General features: G+C 36.8%; 6 protein-coding genes and 3 non-coding genes across 9 annotated transcripts; 2 read left to right on the forward strand and 7 right to left on the reverse strand.

Moving 5' to 3' along the window:
* Window positions 1–1,279: 1,279 nt before the first annotated feature.
* On the reverse strand, window positions 1,280–1,363 carry LOC130501244 (small nucleolar RNA SNORD24). The gene has a single exon (XR_008939587.1). It is a non-coding gene; the product is annotated as a small nucleolar RNA SNORD24 (small nucleolar RNA).
* An 83-nt stretch (window positions 1,364–1,446) lies between these two features.
* LOC130501245 (small nucleolar RNA R12) lies at window positions 1,447–1,527 on the reverse strand. Its single transcript, XR_008939588.1, has one exon. It is a non-coding gene; the product is annotated as a small nucleolar RNA R12 (small nucleolar RNA).
* Window positions 1,528–1,938: 411 nt separating this feature from the next.
* TRNAI-AAU (transfer RNA isoleucine (anticodon AAU)) lies at window positions 1,939–2,012 on the reverse strand. The gene has a single exon. It is a non-coding gene; the product is annotated as a tRNA-Ile (tRNA).
* A 140-nt stretch (window positions 2,013–2,152) lies between these two features.
* Window positions 2,153–6,016, forward strand: LOC108847396 (glucosidase 2 subunit beta). Its single transcript, XM_018620626.2, has 15 exons — window positions 2,153–2,338; window positions 2,423–2,539; window positions 2,688–2,783; window positions 2,889–3,128; window positions 3,209–3,471; window positions 3,721–3,789; window positions 3,891–4,305; window positions 4,374–4,478; window positions 4,570–4,671; window positions 4,754–4,811; window positions 4,919–4,987; window positions 5,114–5,201; window positions 5,351–5,412; window positions 5,499–5,550; window positions 5,670–6,016. Exons 1-15 carry the CDS (start codon window positions 2,206–2,208, stop codon window positions 5,733–5,735), a joined length of 1,935 nt encoding a protein of 644 aa, XP_018476128.1. The 5' UTR covers window positions 2,153–2,205; the 3' UTR covers window positions 5,736–6,016.
* Window positions 6,017–6,600: 584 nt separating this feature from the next.
* LOC108847397 (probable pyruvate kinase, cytosolic isozyme) lies at window positions 6,601–9,716 on the forward strand. The gene is made up of 3 exons (XM_018620627.2): window positions 6,601–6,993; window positions 8,110–8,571; window positions 8,655–9,716. The coding sequence occupies exons 1-3, from the start codon at window positions 6,769–6,771 to the stop codon at window positions 9,465–9,467; spliced, it is 1,500 nt and encodes a 499-aa protein (XP_018476129.1). The 5' UTR covers window positions 6,601–6,768; the 3' UTR covers window positions 9,468–9,716.
* A 515-nt stretch (window positions 9,717–10,231) lies between these two features.
* Window positions 10,232–12,061, reverse strand: LOC130501238 (E3 ubiquitin-protein ligase SIRP1-like). Its single transcript, XM_056996128.1, has 2 exons — window positions 11,826–12,061; window positions 10,232–11,574 (listed from the first exon to the last, which is right to left on the reverse strand). The coding sequence occupies exon 2, from the start codon at window positions 11,561–11,563 to the stop codon at window positions 10,421–10,423; it is 1,143 nt and encodes a 380-aa protein (XP_056852108.1). The 5' UTR covers window positions 11,564–11,574; window positions 11,826–12,061; the 3' UTR covers window positions 10,232–10,420.
* A 1,154-nt stretch (window positions 12,062–13,215) lies between these two features.
* On the reverse strand, window positions 13,216–15,013 carry LOC130501239 (probable FBD-associated F-box protein At1g32375). Its single transcript, XM_056996129.1, has 3 exons — window positions 14,049–15,013; window positions 13,823–13,957; window positions 13,216–13,755 (listed from the first exon to the last, which is right to left on the reverse strand). The coding sequence occupies exons 1-3, from the start codon at window positions 14,904–14,906 to the stop codon at window positions 13,459–13,461; spliced, it is 1,290 nt and encodes a 429-aa protein (XP_056852109.1). The 5' UTR covers window positions 14,907–15,013; the 3' UTR covers window positions 13,216–13,458.
* A 1,013-nt stretch (window positions 15,014–16,026) lies between these two features.
* LOC108846827 (probable FBD-associated F-box protein At1g32375) lies at window positions 16,027–17,746 on the reverse strand. The gene is made up of 3 exons (XM_018620030.2): window positions 16,864–17,746; window positions 16,434–16,568; window positions 16,027–16,346 (listed from the first exon to the last, which is right to left on the reverse strand). Exons 1-3 carry the CDS (start codon window positions 17,716–17,718, stop codon window positions 16,050–16,052), a joined length of 1,287 nt encoding a protein of 428 aa, XP_018475532.1. The 5' UTR covers window positions 17,719–17,746; the 3' UTR covers window positions 16,027–16,049.
* Window positions 17,747–20,161: 2,415 nt separating this feature from the next.
* On the reverse strand, window positions 20,162–22,237 carry LOC108845502 (probable FBD-associated F-box protein At1g32375). Its single transcript, XM_018618701.2, has 3 exons — window positions 21,263–22,237; window positions 20,691–20,825; window positions 20,162–20,604 (listed from the first exon to the last, which is right to left on the reverse strand). The coding sequence occupies exons 1-3, from the start codon at window positions 22,121–22,123 to the stop codon at window positions 20,320–20,322; spliced, it is 1,281 nt and encodes a 426-aa protein (XP_018474203.1). The 5' UTR covers window positions 22,124–22,237; the 3' UTR covers window positions 20,162–20,319.
* Window positions 22,238–22,246: the final 9 nt, after the last annotated feature.

Here is a 22,246-nt window from a genome sequence, read left to right on the forward strand (position 1 = left end):
TAATATTTTATTATTAATTACGAAATTAATCAATACATAATTTAATTAAAATATTTAAACATTTAGTAGGATTTTATTATATTTTTCTCAACAAAATTTTGTTATAACTAAAAATAAAATTCAAATTTATTGTTAAAATTGATCTACTATTAATGTTTTTATTGATTATTATATCATATTATGTAATTAATGAAATGGACATATTATGACTTTTATGGTTGATAAAAATAGTATTTCTCTTTTGATAGAGAAGATTACCAAACGAAACAAAGTATTATTCACTATAGGTGTATTTTAATGTGTATAGTCTCACATATGATTTGCTTTGTGGATGACATGATGGTCTTCTCTGATAAAAGAAAAGATTCTATTCACGGTATTCTTCAGGTTATTGATGACTTTGATAGGGTTTCTGGTCTGAAAATAAGTCTGGAAAAATCAACTATTAATGTAGCTGGGGTTGAGGAAGAGGTATTGGCAGATATTCTGCTCCACTTTTCATTTGAATCAGGTTCTTTGTCCATTCGTTACCTGGGATTACCATTACCGTTTAAGAGGATGTCTGTTTTGAGCGAGTTAGCAAGCATATTACATCATGGACAACTCGTCAATTATCTTTGCCGGGAGACTATAGTTCATTTTCGCGAAATACAACAAAGTCATGGGAGTACAAAGTCATGGGAGTATGGTTGGCATCAAGACGAAGGAAATGAAGCATTTTTCTAAAGTAGAAAAAATATTTCAATTCTAAGTCAAAAACAATGACACATCTATCATATAAAAGTGTTTTTTGTCTTGAATAGAAACATTTATTCATTCAGAAAAATTTATGTGTATAGTTTAAACAGATAGATATTTTCTAACTTTGGTTTACAAATATACAAAGTTGATTTGATTTCAAATACAAAGGCTTCTTTTGGTACAAAATATGTATTTGGGTTCACACTTGTGGAACTAAAATTACAAAACGTGTAGTTTTCTTAGACGATGAAGCTCCGAATAATCTATTATCAGACTCCCCCTATGTTACATGAGATTAAATGAACGTAGTATAGTTTGGTTCAGATATGACAACAATCTCCAAAATATGCAGCTTGATGTCATATTTTAACCTTGGAACATTAAGTATACCTCTAATTCATTAAGTAGTAGGATACATTTTTAACTCAATTGTGCAGAAAATAGAGCAATTAACAATAGAACAATTGTTCATACGAATTAGTCGTTTTGTTTGTATGGTCTGTAAATTGTAAAATTACAATGTAAGAAAAACTAACAAGGCCTCAGAGATCTTGGTGGTTAAAGAATCATCAAATGAATTTCTTCATCAAGAGTAGCAAATATTTTGATTGCATCACTGGCCCAAACCCAATTTTTAATCGCCAAAGACAGAAAAAAAAGGAAAACCAAAGTAGAAAACAAAACAAATAGAATGGATTGATGATGATGAGTCAAAAGTAGCTGGTACGTAATCACATATTTTTATCATTGGGACATCCGATATGTTTTTTTGTTCATCACCCTCACCATCATCAACAACAAAAAAGATCTTAAAAAAAGATTTTTGTCCATCTAATTATCTCTTAAGACATAAACCTATTGGATTTACACATGCAAAAACACCTACTGAGAGATTGGAACATGTATCTGCCTAGACACCAAACAAACATCATTCCGAAAAGAAAAACAAAACTCTGAGCTTAAGAGGCAGAACAATCTTCCGGAAGTTAGGCAATAATAGAGGAGAGTATATATACAATGATGGAGAGATAAAGAGAGACTGTAAAAACCTAGTTATGTCTGGGCTTAATAGGCTGTTTGGTTTCTATTATGAGCCCATTGTAACTAAGCCCATGATGATATAAAGTAATTAATAATTAGGATATGTCTTTAGGGAGGTAGGCTTCATTGTAGGCTTTTGATAGAAAAAAAATTAATTGGCCCATGCAGGTTTCGAACCTGCGACCTTCGCGTTATTAGCACGACGCTCTAACCAACTGAGCTAATGGGCCACTTTGTTTATATTGTTGATGGCAATTATACAACGATAAACTACCCATACTAACCTTGTAGCCAGCCATATCGGTGGATGTGTAGCTGAAACTGTGTCGTTTTGTCAAACCAGTCTTTTAAGTTTTAACTTACTTCTCGTCGTGACCAAATCACCTGCCTTGGGTTCTTTCACCGGTTTCGATCACGAAGAAGATGAGAGTAGTAGCTGCTTTGTCTTCCTCCGTCTCCGTCTCTTTGCGACTATCCATTCTTCTTCTCCTTGCTTCTGCCATCAGATCGAGCTCTTCTCCATTGAACGATCCGTTTCTCGGCATTTCTCCTCAAGGTTAGCCCCTTCGAAGATCCGATTCGTTTCGCTCGAGATCCGACTTCTCACATTTTTTTTTTCTCGTTGGTTGTGTTGTGTAAGATGAGAAGTATTACAAATCATCTTCTGAGATCAAGTGTAAGGATGGATCAAAGAGATTCACGATAGCTCAACTTAACGACGATTTCTGCGATTGCCCTGACGGAACTGACGAGCCAGGTTCTGCTGTCTTAAAGTTTGAACGAAACTGTGTTCCGACCATTTAAGCATTTTTAGTTCTGTTTCTGTCAGATTGTTGAAGTCATTAGACTCTTTTGTCCGTGGATTATAGTTTTGATTTGTTTGTTGTATGTTTAAACCTCTCCAGGTACCTCAGCTTGTCCGAATGGAAAGTTCTATTGTCGGAACGCAGGACATTCTCCACTAGTTTTGTTTTCTTCCAGAGTCAATGATGGTATCTGTGGTACGTTACTCAGTCTATACAACTCTTTAGATTTCAAATGCTATGCGAGTGAAGAAACTGTTGAAGGATTCTAATGGTTTTGTTTTTTTTTTCTCATGAGAGAAGATTGTTGTGATGGGAGTGATGAGTATGGTGGTAATGTGACTTGCCCGAATACATGCTGGGAGGCTGGAAAAGCTGCTCGAGAAAGCCTGAAGAAAAAAATCGAAACTTATAAACAGGGGCTTGTAGTAAGGAGGAAGGAGATCGAACAGGCGAAAGTGGGTTTGGAGAAAGATGGAGCAGAGTTGAAAAAACTGAAAGGCGAGGAGAAGATTTTGAAAGGGCTCGTTGAACAGCTGAAAGGTTTGCTCTTTATCTCTCTTTTGGTGCATAGATTAAATGGATATAAACGTGACGTTTCCCTCTAAATACTTCTTCTGTAGAACGTAAAGAAGAAATTGAGAAGGTAGAAGGGAAGGAGCGTCTCCAGAAAGAAAAGGAGGAGAAGGAAAGGAAAGATGCTGAATTAGCTGCCCAGCCAGGAAAGGGGGACAGTGAAGAGGTGAAGGCAGATGACAATGAAAAAGTTGAAGGAAGCACAGATGGTGAAGAAGAGATGCCGGGAGCTTACCAGGATTCTGAAGATCTGGATGAAAACGAACATCATGATGAGATTGGTAATTACAAGGATTTTCCTACAGACGAGGTTAGTTCTTCTCTTGTTTACTGAAATTAGATTACACGCTTTACAATGAGGTCATAAAATAAGATATGAAAGTTTAGATGCGTGAAACATATCTTTTACTTATTGATAGGCTATCTTGAACTCATTCAAATGACTAGGATATCAATACCTTCAGCACTTTTTATATTTGTATTGATTTCTTTAATTTTGCTTTTTGGTCACAATTGTTTTGCCTTTCGAAGCGGGAACTGAACTAAACTTTGATTTCAGGAGCCAGCAGCTGACACTGAACCAACAAGCATATTGGAAGAGGCTACTCACACTAATCCAGCAGACGAGGTTTGAAAAAACTATTTAATTCAGATGCTCTTTCCAGAAGTGGAACAGTATGTTACTTGTTGTAAGTTTAGATGATGAGATAAGCTTTGTCTACAATGCAGCATGTTGTGGAGACGAAGAAGGAATCTCCCTCATCTGAGGATTCTATCTCAGATGGATCTGAAAATGATGCTAGTACCAAAAAGGATGATTCTGTATCCGAGAAGAAGGAAGAGTTGTCAAAGGAGGAGCTGGGGCGTCTCGTTGCGTCTCGCTGGACAGGAGAGAAATCTGATAAGCCAACGGAAGCAGATGATATCTCCAAAGCTGATGATCAGGAAAACCATGAGCACACCCCCACCACTCCACATGAAGTAGATGAAGATGATGGGTTTGTCTCAGATGGTGATGAAGATACAGCCGACGAAGGAAAATACAGCGACCATGAACCCGAAGATGATTCCTATGAAGAGGAGCATCGACATGATTCTACTTCTTCCTACAAATCTGATGCAGAGGATGATCTCGACCTATCAGGTTTGCGCTGTTACCACAAGATGTTTTTGTATTATCTAAAGATGCTGATCATCTATCAATGCGTATAGAGATGGCAACCTCAAATCCTACTTGGTTGGAGAAGATACAAAAGACTGTCAAGAACATTTTACAGGCTGTGAATTTGATCCAAACTACCCCAGTGGACAAATCAGGTAAACTAGTAGTACAGCACTTCCGCTAACAGTAAAAGCAAGACTGGGATTGTTCTGTGGTTCATTCTGTTGCGTTTTGGTTATATGGCAGAGGCTGATCGGGTACGCAAGGAGTACGATGAGTCGAGCTCAAAACTGAACAAGATACAGTCAAGAGTATCGAGCTTAGAAAAGAAGCTAAAACAAGACTTTGGTCTGTATGATAAAACATCCTAATTCTTCACTTGTGTCTGGCTTTCTCTGAGGTAGTCTTTAATATATAATTGTTTCTACAGGACCGGAGAAAGAGTTCTATTCATTCCACGGTCGTTGTTTTGAGAGTAAACAGGGCAAGTAAGGAAAATCTTAACAATTTATTGTCCTCCTCTTCCTTTCTTTATTAGCATTTTAAGGGATTACAGTTATGTTTATCTTTATGCATTACTTTACCTAATGTTTAGGTATACTTACAAAGTCTGCGGGTATAAAGAAGCAACACAAGAGGAAGGACATTCGAAAACTCGGTTAGGGTAAGTGTCGCTGCTAACATAACACGAGGAATTAGTGTGAAGTTGAGAATCAGATATCAGTAACTATACTATCTCTGTGTTTTGTATTAAACCTTTTACGCTCTCTTATTTCGTTTAATGTGATAGGGAATGGGAGAAGTTTGAGAACTCGTACCAGTTCATGACATATACAAACGGAGATAAGTGCTGGAACGGTCCCGATAGAAGCCTAAAGGTAAATGTTCAGATATTTCTACATCCATTAAATTATTGTTCAAAGATGATTAGCTCCAAATATAAATAGATCACTGTTTGAGAATTGAATGCTGGGCGTGCAAAGATCGCAGAGACATGAATTATAAAAGGGATTGATTGAACATGCAGATTAAGCTAAGATGTGGGTTAAAGAATGAGCTTATGGATGTGGATGAACCAAGCCGTTGCGAGTAAGTTCTTGGCCACAGGTCATTGCCTTTTATCTCTGTTTTTTTTTTTCTTTTTGAAGTCCTTATCTCGTTGTCTCTTGTTGCAGATATGCAGCAGTTTTATCTACTCCAGCTCGATGTTTGGAAGATAAACTTAAAGTAAGCTGATGTGTTCATTTCAAAACTCAAAACCATACCTTAACCCAATGTTTGATCTAATTACTTCTTTTACACGTTAACACTAACATGAATCCGGTGTTTGGCCTTTTTTTATATAGGAACTAGAACAAAAGCTGGAGAAGTTGATGAGCCAAGACCAACCTCACAGTCACGACGAACTCTGATGATATGTCCACCTAAAAATAAATATTTACCGGATGCGCACCGCGGAGAATTGTGTCAGTTAGACTACTAAATCATGCTCAATCCGAAACGTGAAGAGGACTAAAAGAGAACAATGAACAGAAGTTTTTGGTCGGAAGAGAATGAATGATAGCTTTAAGTTTGCTTCATTGAACAATGGATGTTCTATTTATCAAATCTTTTAGACAATTTTCAACATTTTGGTTAAGCGCAAAGAACACTTATATATAAAAACATGATAAATGACTAAACCTTTCTAGCTTTTGGGGTCTTAATAATATAACTGGTGATGAATTTAGAACTCCTCCGTGTGAAGGTATCTTTACCTAACATTTCAAGTTCACTTTAATATGTCATAAACCAGTGGTAGGTTTTGTCTTGTCTTTCTGTCACGATATTTAAAAGTTTCAGAAACTTTTATCTTACAAAAATCCCATTCCAAATGAGAAGTCGAACATGGTTTCATTAATGGAAACGAATTATTGCATTTAGCATTATTGTACTTGTAGGAATCAACACTTTTTGATAAAAACAGATTACATACATTAATCCGTGTAAATCTCATTTAGTTTAACTTCAACTTGACAAATAACTTTGACTAGAAAAAAAAGATCAATCTAAGATATTTATTTGAAAAACCACGGCCCGACAATGGTTCGAGAAGGCAGAAAAAGGTAAATGAGACAAATACTCCAATCAACGTGCGGTGCGGTGGTGAGAAACTAAACCGGGTGGTAATCAACAAATAGTATCGGTCAAATGTTGACCCAATCTAAACCAGCGACCTTCGATTCCCATTTTCTCCCAAGTCAAAAAATGAAGAAGAGAGACTCAACAACACTTCGCTTATAATCCCCCACAATCTCTCTCTACTTTTCCTAGTCCCCAAGCCAGATCTCTCTCTCTCTCTCCCCCCTTAAATCTCTCTGCCTCTACTACCATCAGAGCGATCCTCGCTTGTTGTATTTTTATTTCAGCCCTTTGAAATCTCGTGTGCTTTCCTCTAATAAAACGATGGCGATGATGATAGAGCAAAAGCCGAAGACGAAGATCGTGTGCACCCTCGGTCCCGCTTCCAGATCCGTTGAGATGGTGGAGAAGCTCCTCAAGGCCGGTATGAACGTCGCTAGGTTCAACTTCTCTCACGGATCTCACGAGTACCACCAGGAGACTCTCGATAACCTCCGTCAAGCCATGCTCAACACTGGCATCCTCTGCGCCGTCATGCTCGACACCAAGGTCAGTCAGTCAGTCACTGACCATCTCTCTTATTTTGATCTGGATTCGACTGTGATCTGACTTTTTTTTAGGGTTTGCGAGGTTTTTTTTTCTGCAGTTTTTGCTTTGGTTTCTGATTGGCTTTTCGATCTGGAACAGTGACGCGTATATGTTTATTGCTGTTATTGAATCATGAACGTATTGTATTGCCTCTTTTGTAGTCATCTATTTTGGTTTATGTTTACTACTGCTTTGTCTCTTTATGCCATTTCCTTTGGTTATATATATATATATATATATTTTTTTTTTTTTTTTTAATTCCAATTCTAGTAGTGAAGAAGAACTCTTACAAAACACTATTCGTTTGGGTTTATTACATTCTGGGAATTACTAGTAAATTTTGTTCTGGATCATAAATCTAGATCTGTGAGACTCTGTTTTTCTTTTCTTTTTTTAAATAGCTTAAATGTTTAACTTGAATTAGACCAGTTCAGTTGAGAAGAGTTGAAGCTTGTTGTAGAGACCAAATGTAGAAGATGGGATCTCTTAAAATTAGACTATGTTCAACTCTGAGACTCTGATTATTTTTAGTGATGTATATGTTAATCACTTTTTTTTTACTATCATGTTATTATAAATTTGATAGATGATGTTCGTGAATTGTTCTCTCTGGTCTGTGTAATTATGGTTTCTATGCCTAGAGAAGTTAATTATGTGGTGTATAGAACTTTATAACCAAAGTTCAACTTAGATTGGTTTTAATTATTTTTTTCTGCTTGACATCGTTTATATAAATGTCACACCTGCTTTGTGTATGTTTAGATTGAGGCAGGCATGTCCTCTATTAAAGAAACAAGAGACTTATGATTGTTGGGTCGGAAGAAGATTGTGTTGATAGACAATGTTCTTGAATTGTTCCCTTGTCTGTGATTATGGATTCTTGGCCAGAGAATGTAGTTACTGTGTGAAGTATAAGTTATACCCAAGTTTCAGTTGATCCTCTTAAATATTTTGCTGTTTCAGTTGAATATTTCTCATATTAACTTCTGTTTTGTATATGTAAATGTCTAAGCTGAGGCAAATCCATTTTGTTTATCCGATTAAACTAACGAGACGGTTCTGTATTTTCTGTTACAGGGTCCAGAAATCCGAACCGGTTTCTTGAAGGATGGGAAACCAATCCAGTTGACACAAGGCCAAGAGATCACCGTTTCCACTGACTACGACTTGCAGGGAGACGAGGAAACGATCTGCATGAGTTACAAGAAGCTGGCCGAAGATGTGAACCCGGGGATGGTTATACTCTGTGCCGACGGTACAATCTCGCTACTTGTCCTCTCTTGTGACACAGAGAACGGCACAGTCCGTTGCCGCTGCGAGAACTCTGCGATGCTCGGTGAGAGGAAGAACGTTAATCTCCCTGGTGTCGTTGTGGATCTCCCAACTCTAACTGAGAAAGACAAAGAAGACATCATGAAGTGGGGTGTTCCCAATCAAATCGACATGATCGCTCTGTCTTTTGTCAGAAAAGGTTCGGACTTGGTTCAGGTCAGGAAACTACTCGGAGATCATGCCAAGAACATTCTTCTCATGTCAAAGGTACGTTAACCAAACCCCTCTTCAACTGTTTCAGAAACTACAGGAACACATGGTTTGATTGCGTTTGGTTTTGTTTGGATTAGGTTGAGAACCAAGAAGGTGTGGCCAACTTCGATGACATCTTGGTCAACTCCGACGCCTTTATGATCGCAAGAGGAGATCTCGGCATGGAGATCCCGATTGAGAAGATCTTCTTAGCTCAGAAAGTTATGATCTACAAATGCAACATCCAGGGAAAACCAGTGGTCACAGCGACTCAGATGCTCGAGTCCATGATCAAATCCCCTCGACCCACGAGAGCTGAAGCCACCGACGTAGCGAACGCAGTCCTCGACGGCACCGACTGCGTCATGCTCAGCGGAGAGACCGCAGCTGGAGCTTACCCTGAGCTAGCTGTGCGTACAATGGCTAAGATATGCGTTGAAGCGGAGAGCACGCTTGACTACGGAGACGTCTTCAAGAGAATCATGCAGTACTCTCCGGTTCCGATGTCCCCGCTTGAGTCACTGGCCTCCTCCGCAGTGAGAACAGCTAACTCGGCTAGAGCCACTCTCATCATGGTCCTAACGAGGGGAGGAAGCACGGCGAGGCTTGTGGCTAAGTACAGACCAGGGATGCCTATCTTATCAGTCGTTGTCCCCGAGATGAAAACCGACTTCTTTGACTGGTCTTGCAGCGACGAATCGCCGGCCAGGCACAGCCTCATCTTCCGTGGTTTGATCCCGGTGCTGTACGCAGGGTCTGCAAGAGCCTCGCATGATGAGTCGACAGAAGAAGCTATTGAGTTTGCGACTCAGCATGGGAAAGAGAAGCAGCTGTGTAAGACTGGAGACTCTGTTGTTGCTCTGCTCCGAGTTGGTAATGCTTCCCTTATCAAGATCTTGACCGTCAAGTGATGATGATGATTCACCATCTTAAAAAGAAATTCACGTTTTTGGCGTTTGGTGGAAACGCAAGTATGAGCGGTTTATTATACATTTTATTCAAGATTGTGACTACAAATCTTGAAATAGAAAACTCAAGTTTATCTTTTGCTAATGACTACTGTGGTGACCAGTGAATCCACTTACGGCTCTTTATTTTGGATTATATTGGTTGTATGGAACTAATCAATCATACACGTATCTATTATCATGATTCCTTTTTTTTCTTTCTTATTGTTTGTCATATACTTTCCTTATATTATAGTACGTTAGAGATAATGGTCATTTATATATTTCATGATCTTGTTTTGGGAAAGAACGAGCATGAAGACAAAAAAAAAGAGACAGCGCATGAAGCATTCGCCCATACAAAGTCATTCCGACAAAAAAAAAGTTTAATCATCACTATGTGGGGCTTCATTATAATGTCAATATTTACAAAGTCTCAAACAAAATAATACGAACTGTCTTCATCTCTGTACATGAAAGATTTGAATAATTATCGCCCATACAAAACCCATCCTGGTCATTGGCCAATAATTGATCGTTCTATTTCTTTAACTTAAGTTCCTATGACTCAATACATAAACATAATAATTTTTCCATTTCTGAATAATTTTCAAGACATAAGTTTGATATACAAGACACAATTATAATAACAAAAAACAGCATTAACCAAAAACAAACAAACCCAATTTGATTCTGTACAACAGCAACAAAGAAAGAAGATTGAAAAGAAGAAAAACATATAATACCTCCATGGAATTTTTTTTAAAACAGTCATGAGTAAAAAGAACATCATTGTTATGTACATACAAAGCAGCAAAATGAAATGCAGAGAAGGAAACAAATCAAAGAGCTAGAACATGAGAAAATACAAGACAACAACAACAGAACCAAGATCTTTTTATTTGTTGAATGTCTTATCAGCGAGAAGAACCGTAAGATCTTGAGTAGACATTGCTCTCACCAGACTGAGATGATCCAGATGCCGAAGAAGAAGAAGACGAAGAAGAAGAAGAAGAGAAGAAACCACTGAACGGCCATGGAATCGAGAACCTTCTCCCATTCCCACTCCTCGCCTCATCCTCTCTTCCTCTCTCCCCCACATTCTCGACAACCTCTCTGTCACTACTCTCAGGAACACTTCTCGTCCTCGCTCCTCCCCCTGACTCAACCTTACTCTCACCATCACCATCATCATTACCAGAAGGAAGCTCGAACCGACACACGGGACACGAGTTATGAAGCTCGAGCCACGGGACAATACACTTGACATGAAACTTATGCTTACACGGCATCTCTTTCGCTTCATCAACACCTCTCTCGAAATCATCCAAACAAACCGAACACTGCAACGACGGCTCCGTTATCTTAACCGTCGGCAAAGCCTCAACCGCTTCTTTACGAGCAGGCGGAGTCCCTTGTCTGTTGGGATCGTTCTCAGCCAAATGCTGAAGCAAGAGATCCAAACCAGGTCCAATGAAGTAGTCTCCAAGCGAAGTCAACGCAGAATGGGTCTGAGTCTGAGTCTGATCAGAAGATCCTCTCACAACGAGGGACTGGCTATACGGATTGATCATGATCACTCTCTCGTTGTTATCAGAGCTCTCGTACTCAGAAGCAATCCCTGCGCGGATCCCTTGAAGCAGCTGCAGTATATTCCCCGAGCTTCTCCGTCTTCTCCTCAAGATAGACTCGAACTCTCTGTCCAAATCAATCTCTCCACCGTGCCTTCTAGCTCTATGATGATGATGATGACGATCAACAACATCGTCGTCTTCGTTGTTGTCTTCTTCTTCTGAACCGAGCTCTGCTCTTCTGAACCTTCTTCGTCTACGAGGACTGCTCATCATCCCGAGCAAGATCGGTGCCCATAGAGACATGGCACGGTCTGTTGTTCCAAACTCCGTTTCTGGGTCTTGAACGTCTCTTAAGCCTCCGTTACCGCTCATTTCTTCGACGAATCCGCTTTGGCAAAAGGGGCATTTGATCTCGGATTCCATTGTGGGGTTCACCATCTGTGAACACATGTGACACCAATACCTCGCCGCCATTGTTTCCTCCATTGTCTTCCCTCCTGCAAAACCATTTCTTCAATTCAGATCTAAACCCAATAGAATCGTCTAAAGTTCCGAACTTTACAATAGTATAAATCTTAAAGGAGGAAACTTTATCATCAGTATCCAAGATTTTATGATTTTAACCAATCAATTACGAGATTCAGACAAGAACAAGTTAAGCTTCTTACACAAAGTTCTTGCCTTTTCTTTTTTTTATTCTTGTCTTAAAAACATGAAAACAAAACCCAGAACCAAGAAAAGATCATACCTTTTTAAATGTCTCTGCTTCTTCTTCTCTGAAGACCCAATAAAAATTCAAATCTGTTCTTCTTGATTAAACCCCCAAAAAAAAGCTCAGCTTTTGTTGTCGTCCCTCCTTGATGGTCTGGCGAAGGGCTGGAGAAAGAAACAAACAAGAGAGAAAGAGTGGATGGAAACGAAACAACCCAACCACGTCCTCTTCTAAACCCCCCAACTCCTTTTTCCTTTGTCTCCTCCCTCTTACTTTTCTTAATTAGCATTTATTCTGTTATTAAATTAATAGAATCTTGATTAAGACTTTTGTTTAATTATAGTCTTTTTTCCATCACTTATTTTGAGATTTATTACTAATTTTTTCATTAGCTGTTTCAACGCCTGTGGGTCTCCGTTTAGTTACGTTTTCCATGTTATTTCGTTTTGTCACATATTATGATGGCTACTATACATGCTACTTGCAAGGGAATATAAAAGTATCTATCTACATATGTATGTAAATATTCGTTTGATGTAGACTTTTCAGATTATTAAATTTTATATTAACAATAAAAAATGAAATTTGAACTTTATAAACGCGTGAAGTGTAGATAACTTCCTTTTGACGGAACTGGACCGAGTCTATCCATTACATTTCAATAATGTGTTTACAAACTAACAAAATAGTTCTAAGAAATGCAAGATTTTAACACGGTCTATGCATTAATAATCAATCACTATATATATATATATACTGTATATGAGTTTTAAACAAGAAAAATCATTGAATTATGCTGCTAAATGGTGAGTGAATATACCACCTTTGATGAGTTGAACTAATTGCACAATAGTGATATTTTATTCAGGCCATACAAATTTAAGAGCATGATGAAAGAACAAAGGTTAAAGAAAAAATGTAATAGCAAAATTCTGAAATGTCCCAAGGGAAATGGTTGATTTTGCTTTTTTGTTAATCTACTTATCATTTTAGAAAGAAAGAAAGAAAGAAAAACTTATGTCAAAATTTTCTTTGGGATGTTACATAGAAATGTAGCCTAATATTTTTCTTTGAAACCAATTTTAAAAAATTTCAACTAGGCTATATTTATAATTCATAATACAATGATAACAAATATCTATACTACTCAAAATTGAAATTTATGGTAATTTGATTTAGCACACGTACGACAAAGAATCTAAATATATAATATGGAATAATACAACTTCATCTAGTAGTAAATAATCTTTTTTGGGTCAATAATCTTTAGCATATATATTGTGAACGAAAATGCTAAAGATTGACCAAAGTTCTATATTAAAAATCTTCAAAAAAATGCTGTACATAATGACACAAATTTTGGCAAAATCTTTTTTTTTTTGGCAAAATCTACTTGAAACATTATCTTACTTCAACATTTGGACTCTTGACCTAACAAATAGAGATGCATTCTATTGGATTTTCTGTGAAAAAAACAAAAATAAACTTTTCTGTGGACAAAAGTCTACCAACTCATTTGCCACAGAGGATAACTGAACCAAACCGTTTCAAATTCAGTGAGCTTTAATGTAGCAAATAAAAGCATAACAAGTTGTGCTTTATTGTCCAAGATTCAGATCTGGAAACTAACCCAAACGGTGTCACGTTGACTCATACTCATGTCATAACTTCAGCGGAACTCAAGCTGACACGCTGGTGAACGCCTCGAGGACGAGAACAACTCCTTGATCACCTCAAGTTTCTTGTCAGTGTCATTGGTTTTAATGTGGAATTTAATGGTTGCCTTCTTTAACCACTTTGCGCTTCTAAAAACAAACGCTACTACTTCTTTCTCTTCTTCTGCTCCTTCATATTTTACCCATTCGAAAGTTTCAAGACTTGATAACAAACATTCAGGAACTGAACTCGGTTCATTCCATGCCGGGTTCCAGCATGGGCGCGGCTCTTTAGGTCGAAGGACATGGCACTAATACAAAGTACAATGCACTAGATCATCAATCAGATGGATAATAACCTTATTCAAATATACATACCTGGTGAAGTTTGAGAGCTCGTAAATTAGGAGAATCTTTGAGCATACGCATGAGTACATTTACCCATTCTGTCTCGCATGTGCATATCTTCAAATGTACAAGACTGGAGAAGACACTACCGGCGGAGTACATATCCTGCATCATGCAACAAGAATGGCATTAAAAAAGTGCATGATCAAATGTATTGTCAATAGTATTAATCACAACATCATATATATATCATTACCTTTAAGGATGGTAGGCACAGATAAAGGCGCTTGAACGAAGCAATAGAACCCAACCTCTTCCATAACTTCCAAGTATTAAGGACAAGTTTTGCCTCCACAATCTTACTCATATTGTTCTCAAAGGTACAAAACCCAGTAAAATGAAAAATGTCGAAATTTTCCAAAGAAGGAGCATCTATCACAAACCCACGAGCATCATTGGTTCCAAGTTTGTTTTCTAACGTTTTCAAGACTAAACTCTTTAAAGAAGGCACGATAACAGTAAAAATGATAACATTGTCAGCTTCACATTGTTCCACAACCAAGTTTTCAAGGACATGGCAGTTGGATAAAAGCGTCTTGACAAATTCACCACTTGGATACTTCATGGATTCAAGACTCAACGTTCTGAGGGATGGGAAAGAAATTGGAGATGCAGAATCATCCACAATAACCGCATTAATTAGTTTCAAGGTCACAAGCATGCTACATCCTCCACTATACAAACTCCAAGGAAGTAAGACTGGACCTTTATTAGTAAAAGTATCAATCTTGATAGTCAGCTCACGCACACAACGTTTATCAGCAGATCTCATCCACGCTTGAATATCTTCACTACCACAAATACTACCAAGTTTGAAATATAAAGCTTCTATAACTGGAGCCTCGTGCCTAAAGAAAGATCTGTCTACAAACAGAGAAAAGCTTCCATACTTGGGGTTCTTATAGCTATCCTCGTATTTGATTCTTGGAACCATCATCCAAAGAAACTGCCATCGTTTTGACAAAAGCATAGTTTCCACAGCATCTTTCATGGTAGGAAGCATTGCCAATATTTTCAGTAGAAGCTCATCAGGCAGCTGACTTATCTTGTCCATAATTAAGAGCTAGCTTCCTGACAGAACTATCGCCTGAAAAACATTCAAGAAACGAAACGATTAAAAACCCTAGCTAGGTATAGAACAAACCAATATAAGAAATGAGAATCACACGAAATCTAAACAAAACCTGAATCATATAATAAAAAACCTAATTGTCATTTTGATTTTATTTTCTCAAGAATAAAAATATATATTTTTATTAAAATATGACTTTATAAGTCAAGTTTCTAATTTTATCATTTAGCCAAATTATAGTTAATCTCTGAAATTGAATCATTATCATCTAATTAGTTATACATATAATAATAAAAAGATTGTGCTACATGTAAAAACGACTATTTTTTGTATTTGATAAATTCCGTATTAAGGTTTTCTTGTAGCCCTTTTTCTGTTGGGTTTTTACTCAGATAATCTTGAAAAAAGTTGGATAATTACTAAAACCAATTAAAATTTTACTAAATCAATAGTTCAAAGTTTTTTTTTTGCTTAAAAAATAATAACAATAGTTCAAAATTAGTTAAAGAATTATAATTATTTTTCTTTTTAATAACAAAAAAGAACACCAGCTCCTAGGCGGTGTGACTGGAGTTTGTTGATCCCTAATCAACTGATCTGATCATAACTCAAACCCATTTTTTGTCTCAAACTTAATTGCTCTGTATATGCAAATCAATCTCTTGTAGAAGTTCATCAATCTTTACTACATGAGGATGTGAAAGATCACCGAAGATGAATCTATATACTCTGTTTTCAACTTCAATGGAGCTCTCACCAGCCATCTTCTTCACACCAATCCCTTTCATCATCTCCCTCATCATCTTCTTCACATGCTGAATAATGTATACAACGACACAAATTTTTTTTAAATCTACTTGAAACATTATCCTACTTCAACATTTGGCCTCCTGACCTAACAACTAGATGCATTTCAGACTTTCTGTGAAAGAAAATTAAACAAAAAAACTTCTTGTGGCCAAAGTCCCATCAGTTCATTTGCCGCAGAAGATAACTAGACCAAACAGTTTCGAATTCATTGAGCTATAAATGTAGCAAATAAAAACAAACAAGTTGTACTATCTTATCTAAGATTCAGATCTGGAAACTAACCAGTAAGATGTTACTTGATTCTCACTCATAACTTTAACGTAACTCAAGCTGACAGGCTGGTGAACGCCTTGTTGACGAGAACAACTCCTTGATCACCTCGAGTTTCTTGTCAAGGTCACTTGTTTTACTGCAGATATTAATAGTTGCTTTCTTTAAACACTTTGCGCTTCTAAAAACAAACGCTACTGCTTCCTTCTCTTCTTCTGCTCCTTCATAATTTACCCATTCAAATGTTTCAAGACTTGATAAAAAACATTCAGGAACTGAACTCGGTTCATTCCAGGACGGGTTCCAGCATGGGCGTGGCTTTTTAGATCGAAGGATGTGACACTGATTTGAACAGGATAAAAAGTACAATGCAGTAGATCAATTATACTGATAAACTACCGGATAGTAGCCTTATTCAAATGTACGTACCTGTTGAAGCCTGAGAGCACGTAAGTTAGGAGAATCTCTGAGCACACGCATGAGTAGATTCACCCATTCTGTCTCACATGTGCATATCTTCAAATATACAAGACTGGTGAAGACTCTACCAGCAGGATACACATCCTACATACACCATGATGGCATTAGCATGATCAATAGTTTACAATAGTTTTGATTAAGTACATGACATTCATGTGTGTTTAACATCTTGATTGTATTCATATAAATATGTAACTCCATGTACAGATCATAATAAAGAATAGTTTTCATCACAAGAGAAAACTATCTTCGTAATGGATTAGAGACCTCATTCTTTTTTTTTGGTGAGCATATTAGAGACCTTATTCACTAATTAGACTCAAAGAGAAAACCAAGAACAAAGAGGGCAGAAGGATGAGAACAACATCATATATATTACCTTTGAGGATGGTAGGCACAGATAAAGGCGCTTGAACGAAGCAATAGAACCCAACTTCTTCCATAATTTCCAAGAATCAACGACAAGATTTGCATCCACAACCTTAGTAATACCATTCTCAAAGATACAAAACCCACTCGAATGAAAAATGTCGATTTTTTCCAAAGAAGGAGCATCTATCACAAACCCTTGAGTATCGTTTGCAAGTCTTTCATCTAATGTTTTCAAGACTAAACTCTTTAGAGAAGGCACGATAACAGTGAAAATGTTAACATTGTCAGCTTGACATTGCTCCACAACCAAGTCTTCAAGGACATGACAGTTGGATAAAAGTTTCTTGACAAATTCTCCACTTGGATATTTGATGGATTTAAGACTCAACGTTTTGAGGGATGGGAAAGAAATTGGTGAATCAAGATCATCCACAAGAATTGCCTTGCTTATATTCAAGGTCACAAGCATGCTACATCCCCCACTATACAAGCTCCAAGGAAGTAAGACTGGATCTTTATTACTAAAAGTATCAATCTGGATAGTCAGCTCACGCACACAACGTTTAGCAGCAGATCTCATCCACGCTTGAATATCTTCACTACCACAAATACTACCAAGTTTGAAACGCAAAGCTTCTATAACTGGAGCCTCGTGCCTAAAGAAAGATCTGTCGACAAACAGAGAAAAGCTTCCATACTTGGGGTTCTTATAGTTATCATTGTATACGATTCTTGGAACCATCATCCAAAGAAACTGCCATCGTTTTGACAAAAACATAGTGTCCACAACATCTTTCATGGTAGGAAGCATTGCCAATATTTTCAGTAGAAGCTCATCATGCAACTGGCTTATCCTGTCCATAATTTAGAGCTAGCTTCCGAACAATACCGATCTCCTGAAAAAAATTAAGAAAAACGAAACTAGATATAAAAATCTCAGCAACGACACACTGTAAAAATATCAAAACCCTAGCTAGGTGTAGAACAAACCAATGTAAAGAAAGAGTACAGGAAATCTAAACAAGACAAGACTCATATAATAATCAAACTAGGTGTGGGCCATCATGTGGACTAATAATATATGTACCCAATAATACTAATGTTAGTTTTTTAAACTTAATTTATTAAATATGAGAAAATTAATTATGGTACTATCGATATAATTTGTTAAATATCTATTTATTGGTTATTCTGAATATACTGAAGAATCATCAGCTAAATTATTAAAAACTAATGACTGAGTCTAAAATTATTGAGAATGCACATATCAGCAATGCCACTTCTACAAGAGTTTCGAGAAGAACAATACTAGCTTTTAGATTCTCCTCAAAAAGATATTCCCAGTCCTTCCAACAAACAATATTTTTGGTCAGCAACCAGATAGCGATTAATGCAGCTTCCCTTTCTAAATAGGATTTCCTTCTTCAGAAAGTCCAAAAGAAACAGTGAATATCTGCACAATAAATTTCGTCATTCCCTTGTTTGTTGATGATGCTTGAGGGCATGATCCTTATATTTCTTCTACGAGAGTTTTAAGAAGACCAGCTTCGAGATTATCTTTATAAAGATAGTCCCACTCCTTCCAGCATTGAACAGTGAACATCTGCTGAGTGGCTGCCTTCCTTTCTAGTGCACCGGCAAGAGCCACTTTCTTCAAAGAGCATAGATTTCCACAAACCTTGTTGTATCCTCTTCTGCTGAGGAGGTGGCAAGCCGCATCAAGATCTCAAATGAAGAAGGTGGAATCAGGCACTGTTTCCGCCAAAAAAATATATTTTTTAAGTTTGGTCAGAGCCCCTGATTCCGCTAAAATTATCTCAACCAATTTAGGATGAGATACCTCCACTTGGGTGAGTTGCGGTAACAAGTAATGCACCCATCAATATATGAAGCTACATGTAAATTACCTAGGGAGGCCTGTTTTATCATCCGTATACACGATGATATGAAACTGGGAACACTAGTAGAATCTGTCTCCCGATTATTGTCCAATCTGCGACCATCTCCATCTCCGCCTATACGGCCAGACTGCACTTTGACCTTAGCTAGCCTAGAAATCGCCGTCAATAGACTAACCTGCTGCTCTGAAAACCTGGAAGGGACTGGGGACGACGATAAAGAATCTAACTAGTAACCATATCACATGTATTATGTGGAAGGTAAAACAATATTGCTGTATATCATTAACACAAATTTTTGCCTGAAACACATTATCTTACTTCAACATTTCGCCTCCTTTTTAGCAAAAAATAAATAAATAACATTTGGCCTCCTGACCTAACAACTACATGCATCTACTACACTTTCGGTGAAAAATATATAAAAATAAATAAATTTGTGGCCAAAGTATTTTTTTTTAGTAATTCTTGGATTTAACTCTAAAAATAAACATGTAGATTCACCAACCGATAAAAAATCATTTTTCTTATTTAATATCTTTCAAAAAAAATTGTCAAGTTATATCATATTTATACAATAAAAATACTAGTAATTGCAAAAAAAAAGGTCTTGTAAAAAAAATGTTACCATCTTATTTTTAATTATACAAAATATTATAACCTCACAAAAGTGGTCCAGACTAATCACGTGTTGCCACGTATCGGTCACATGTTCTTGAAGATGCCGAAATATTAATTTTCACTGACGTAGACTCGAACCCTGATGGTTTCACCATATTATACTTTTGCCCTCAGGTTAATCATCACCAGACCACAAATCATGGTTCGACTCTAAAACTCAAATCCTAAATCTTTGGTAAACCATGAATCTTTAGATAAATTATAAATGTTGAATTAAAAAAAAAATTTAACATAGTCAACAAGACACTAAATCTTAAACCCAAAACTCTTCGGTAAATCCTAAATCCTTGGGATAAACCTTAAAATCTTGGATAAATATAAACTCTAGAGTTTACCCAAATGTTTTAGGGTTTAAGATTTAGTATTTTGCTAACGATATTAAAAAAATATTTTTTAAAAAGTTTTTTTTTGTTTTCCACTATTATTATTTTTATTTATTTTATTTTTTGTTTTTTAAAAATAATATAATTTGACAATATTTTATTTTATTTTTAATAAAAAAAACTAAATATAAGATAACGGGATCATATAGTTGATCTTAGGGGCCGAAGAATTATTATTTTTTATCGAAATTGCATATATTAAATACAGGAAAAAGGGCTGGGCCCAAGTCTAGCCTGTGCGAGGCCCGTTAACAGAAAGATAATTACTGAGGGTCACTTTAGCTAGCCCATGGGCTTCCCCGTTATCAGAACGAGGGTAAAAACAAAAGAGATAGAAGCAAACGAAAGGGAAAGAGAAAGGCGAGGCCCGTCAAAGTCTATCCATTCATTTAACGCAGAAGATAATTGGACCAAACAGTTTGAAATTCAGCGAGCTATCAAATGTAGCAAATAAAAACACAAGTTGTACTTTTTGTCTAAGATGTTACTTGACTCATAACTTCAGCGAAACTCAAGCTGACATGGTGAACACCTAATTGACGAGAACAACTTGATCACCTCACCTTTCTTGACACTGTTTTTACTGTGGATATTAAAGGTTGCCTTCTTTAAACACTTTGCGCTTCTAAAAACAAACGCTGCTACTTCTTTCTCTTCTTCTGCTCCTTCATATTTTACCCATTCAAAAGTTTCAAGACTTGATAACAAACATTCAGGAACTGAACTCGGTTCATTCCATGCCGGGTTCCAGCATGGGCGTGGCTCGGAAGATCGAAGGGGATGGCACTGATATAAACAGGATGCAAAGCACAATGCATTAGATTAATCATACTGATAAACTAATGCACAAATAACATTAGTCGAATATATACCTGGTCAAGTTTGAGAGCTCGTAAATTTGGAGAATCTCCGAGCACACGCATAAGTAGATTCACCCATTCTGTCTCACATGTGCATATCTTCAAATGTACAAGACTGGTGAAGACACTACGAGCAGGATACACATCCTGCATGCACAAAGATGGCATTAGGTAAAAAAAGAAGAAGATGGCTTTAGGTGCATATATGGTCAATAGTTTACAATAGTTTTGACTGAGTACATGACATTCATGCAAAAAAAAAACATTTATGTTTTTAATATCTTGATTCTATTCATATAAATATGTAATTCCATGTACATATCATAATAAACAATAGTTTTCATCACAAGAGAAAACTATTTTCGTAATGGATTAGAGACCCTTTTTGGAACATATTAGAGACTTTTTTTTAATAGAAGGGCTTTCAAATTAAAACAACATAAAACGTTTAGAAGATATGACGGACATATTACCTTTGAGGATGCAGACATATTTAGAGACCTTTTCACTAATTAGACTCAAAGAGAAAACCAAGAACAAAGAGGGCAGAAGGATGGAAACAACATCATATATATTAATATTACCTTTGAGGATGGTAGGCACAGATAAAGGCGCTTGAACGAAGCAATAGAACCCAACTTCTTCCATAACTTCCAATCAACAACGACAAGATTTGCATCCACAACCTTAGTCATATCATTCTCAAAGATACAAAACCCACTCAAATGAAGAATGTTGAATTTTTCCAAAGAAGGAGCATCTATCACAAACCCTTCAGCCTCATTTCCAATGGGAGTTAATGTCTTCATGACTAAACTCTTTAGACAAGGCACAATAACAGTAAATATGTTAACATTGTCATTGTTACATTGCTCCACAACCAAGTCTTCAAGGACATGACAGTTAGATAAAAGCTTCTTGACAAATTCACCACTCGGATACTTCATGGATTTAAGACTCAACGTTTTGAGGGATGGGAAAGAAATTGGAGAGGCAAAATCATCCACAAGAACCGCATTAATTAGTTTCAAGGTCACAAGCATTCTACATCCCCCACTAAACAAGCTCCAAGGAAGTGAGACTGGATCTCTATAAGTAAAAGTATCAATCTGGATAATCAGCTCACGCACACAACGTTTATCAGCAGATCTCATCCACCCTTGAATATTGCCGTACCCAGAGACATAACCAAGTTTAAAAAGCAAAGTTTCTATAATGGGAGCCTCGTGCTTAGAAAAAGATTTGTCTACAAACAATGAAAAGCTTCCATACTTGTGCTTACTATAGCTATCAAGTTTATCATTGTATTTGATTCTTGGAACCATCACCCAAAGAAACTGCCATCGTTTTGACAAAAGCATAGTTTCCACAACATCTTTCATGGTAGGAAGCATTGCCAATATATTCAGTAGAAGTTCATCGGGCAACTGACTTATCCTGTCCATAATTAAAAGCTAGCTTCCGGGCAGAACCTATCGCCTGAAAAACATTTTAAAAAAAACGAAACTAAATATCAGATTATCAACAACGCAACGACACAAGGTGAAATTATCAAAAATTCAAAACCC

This window comes from Raphanus sativus, unplaced genomic scaffold (assembly GCF_000801105.2).
Source record: "Raphanus sativus cultivar WK10039 unplaced genomic scaffold, ASM80110v3 Scaffold0132, whole genome shotgun sequence".
Lineage (NCBI taxonomy): Eukaryota > Viridiplantae > Streptophyta > Magnoliopsida > Brassicales > Brassicaceae > Raphanus > Raphanus sativus.

Bases quoted from the DNA above. Each gene is read 5' to 3' on its own strand.
- LOC108847396 (XM_018620626.2), top strand. From the start codon at position 2,206: ATGAGAGTAGTAGCTGCTTTGTCTTCCTCCGTCTCCGTCTCTTTGCGA. The intron at 3,790-3,890 runs GTTTGAAAAAAC...TCTACAATGCAG, and splicing joins ACACTAATCCAGCAGACGAG to CATGTTGTGGAGACGAAGAA. The intron at 5,551-5,669 runs GTAAGCTGATGT...TTTTTTATATAG, and splicing joins GTTTGGAAGATAAACTTAAA to GAACTAGAACAAAAGCTGGA.
- LOC108847397 (XM_018620627.2), top strand. From the start codon at position 6,769: ATGGCGATGATGATAGAGCAAAAGCCGAAGACGAAGATCGTGTGCACC. The intron at 6,994-8,109 runs GTCAGTCAGTCA...TTTCTGTTACAG, and splicing joins CCGTCATGCTCGACACCAAG to GGTCCAGAAATCCGAACCGG. The intron at 8,572-8,654 runs GTACGTTAACCA...TGTTTGGATTAG, and splicing joins ACATTCTTCTCATGTCAAAG to GTTGAGAACCAAGAAGGTGT.
- LOC130501238 (XM_056996128.1), bottom strand. From the start codon at position 11,563: ATGGAGGAAACAATGGCGGCGAGGTATTGGTGTCACATGTGTTCACAG.
- LOC130501239 (XM_056996129.1), bottom strand. From the start codon at position 14,906: ATGGACAAGATAAGTCAGCTGCCTGATGAGCTTCTACTGAAAATATTG. The intron at 13,958-14,048 runs GTAATGATATAT...TGCATGATGCAG, and splicing joins TGTGCCTACCATCCTTAAAG to GATATGTACTCCGCCGGTAG. The intron at 13,756-13,822 runs GTATGTATATTT...ACTTTGTATTAG, and splicing joins GAGCTCTCAAACTTCACCAG to TGCCATGTCCTTCGACCTAA.
- LOC108846827 (XM_018620030.2), bottom strand. From the start codon at position 17,718: ATGGACAGGATAAGCCAGTTGCATGATGAGCTTCTACTGAAAATATTG. The intron at 16,569-16,863 runs GTAATATATATG...TGGTGTATGTAG, and splicing joins TGTGCCTACCATCCTCAAAG to GATGTGTATCCTGCTGGTAG. The intron at 16,347-16,433 runs GTACGTACATTT...TGTTCAAATCAG, and splicing joins GTGCTCTCAGGCTTCAACAG to TGTCACATCCTTCGATCTAA.
- LOC108845502 (XM_018618701.2), bottom strand. From the start codon at position 22,123: ATGGACAGGATAAGTCAGTTGCCCGATGAACTTCTACTGAATATATTG. The intron at 20,826-21,262 runs GTAATATTAATA...TTGTGCATGCAG, and splicing joins TGTGCCTACCATCCTCAAAG to GATGTGTATCCTGCTCGTAG. The intron at 20,605-20,690 runs GTATATATTCGA...TGTTTATATCAG, and splicing joins GAGCTCTCAAACTTGACCAG to TGCCATCCCCTTCGATCTTC.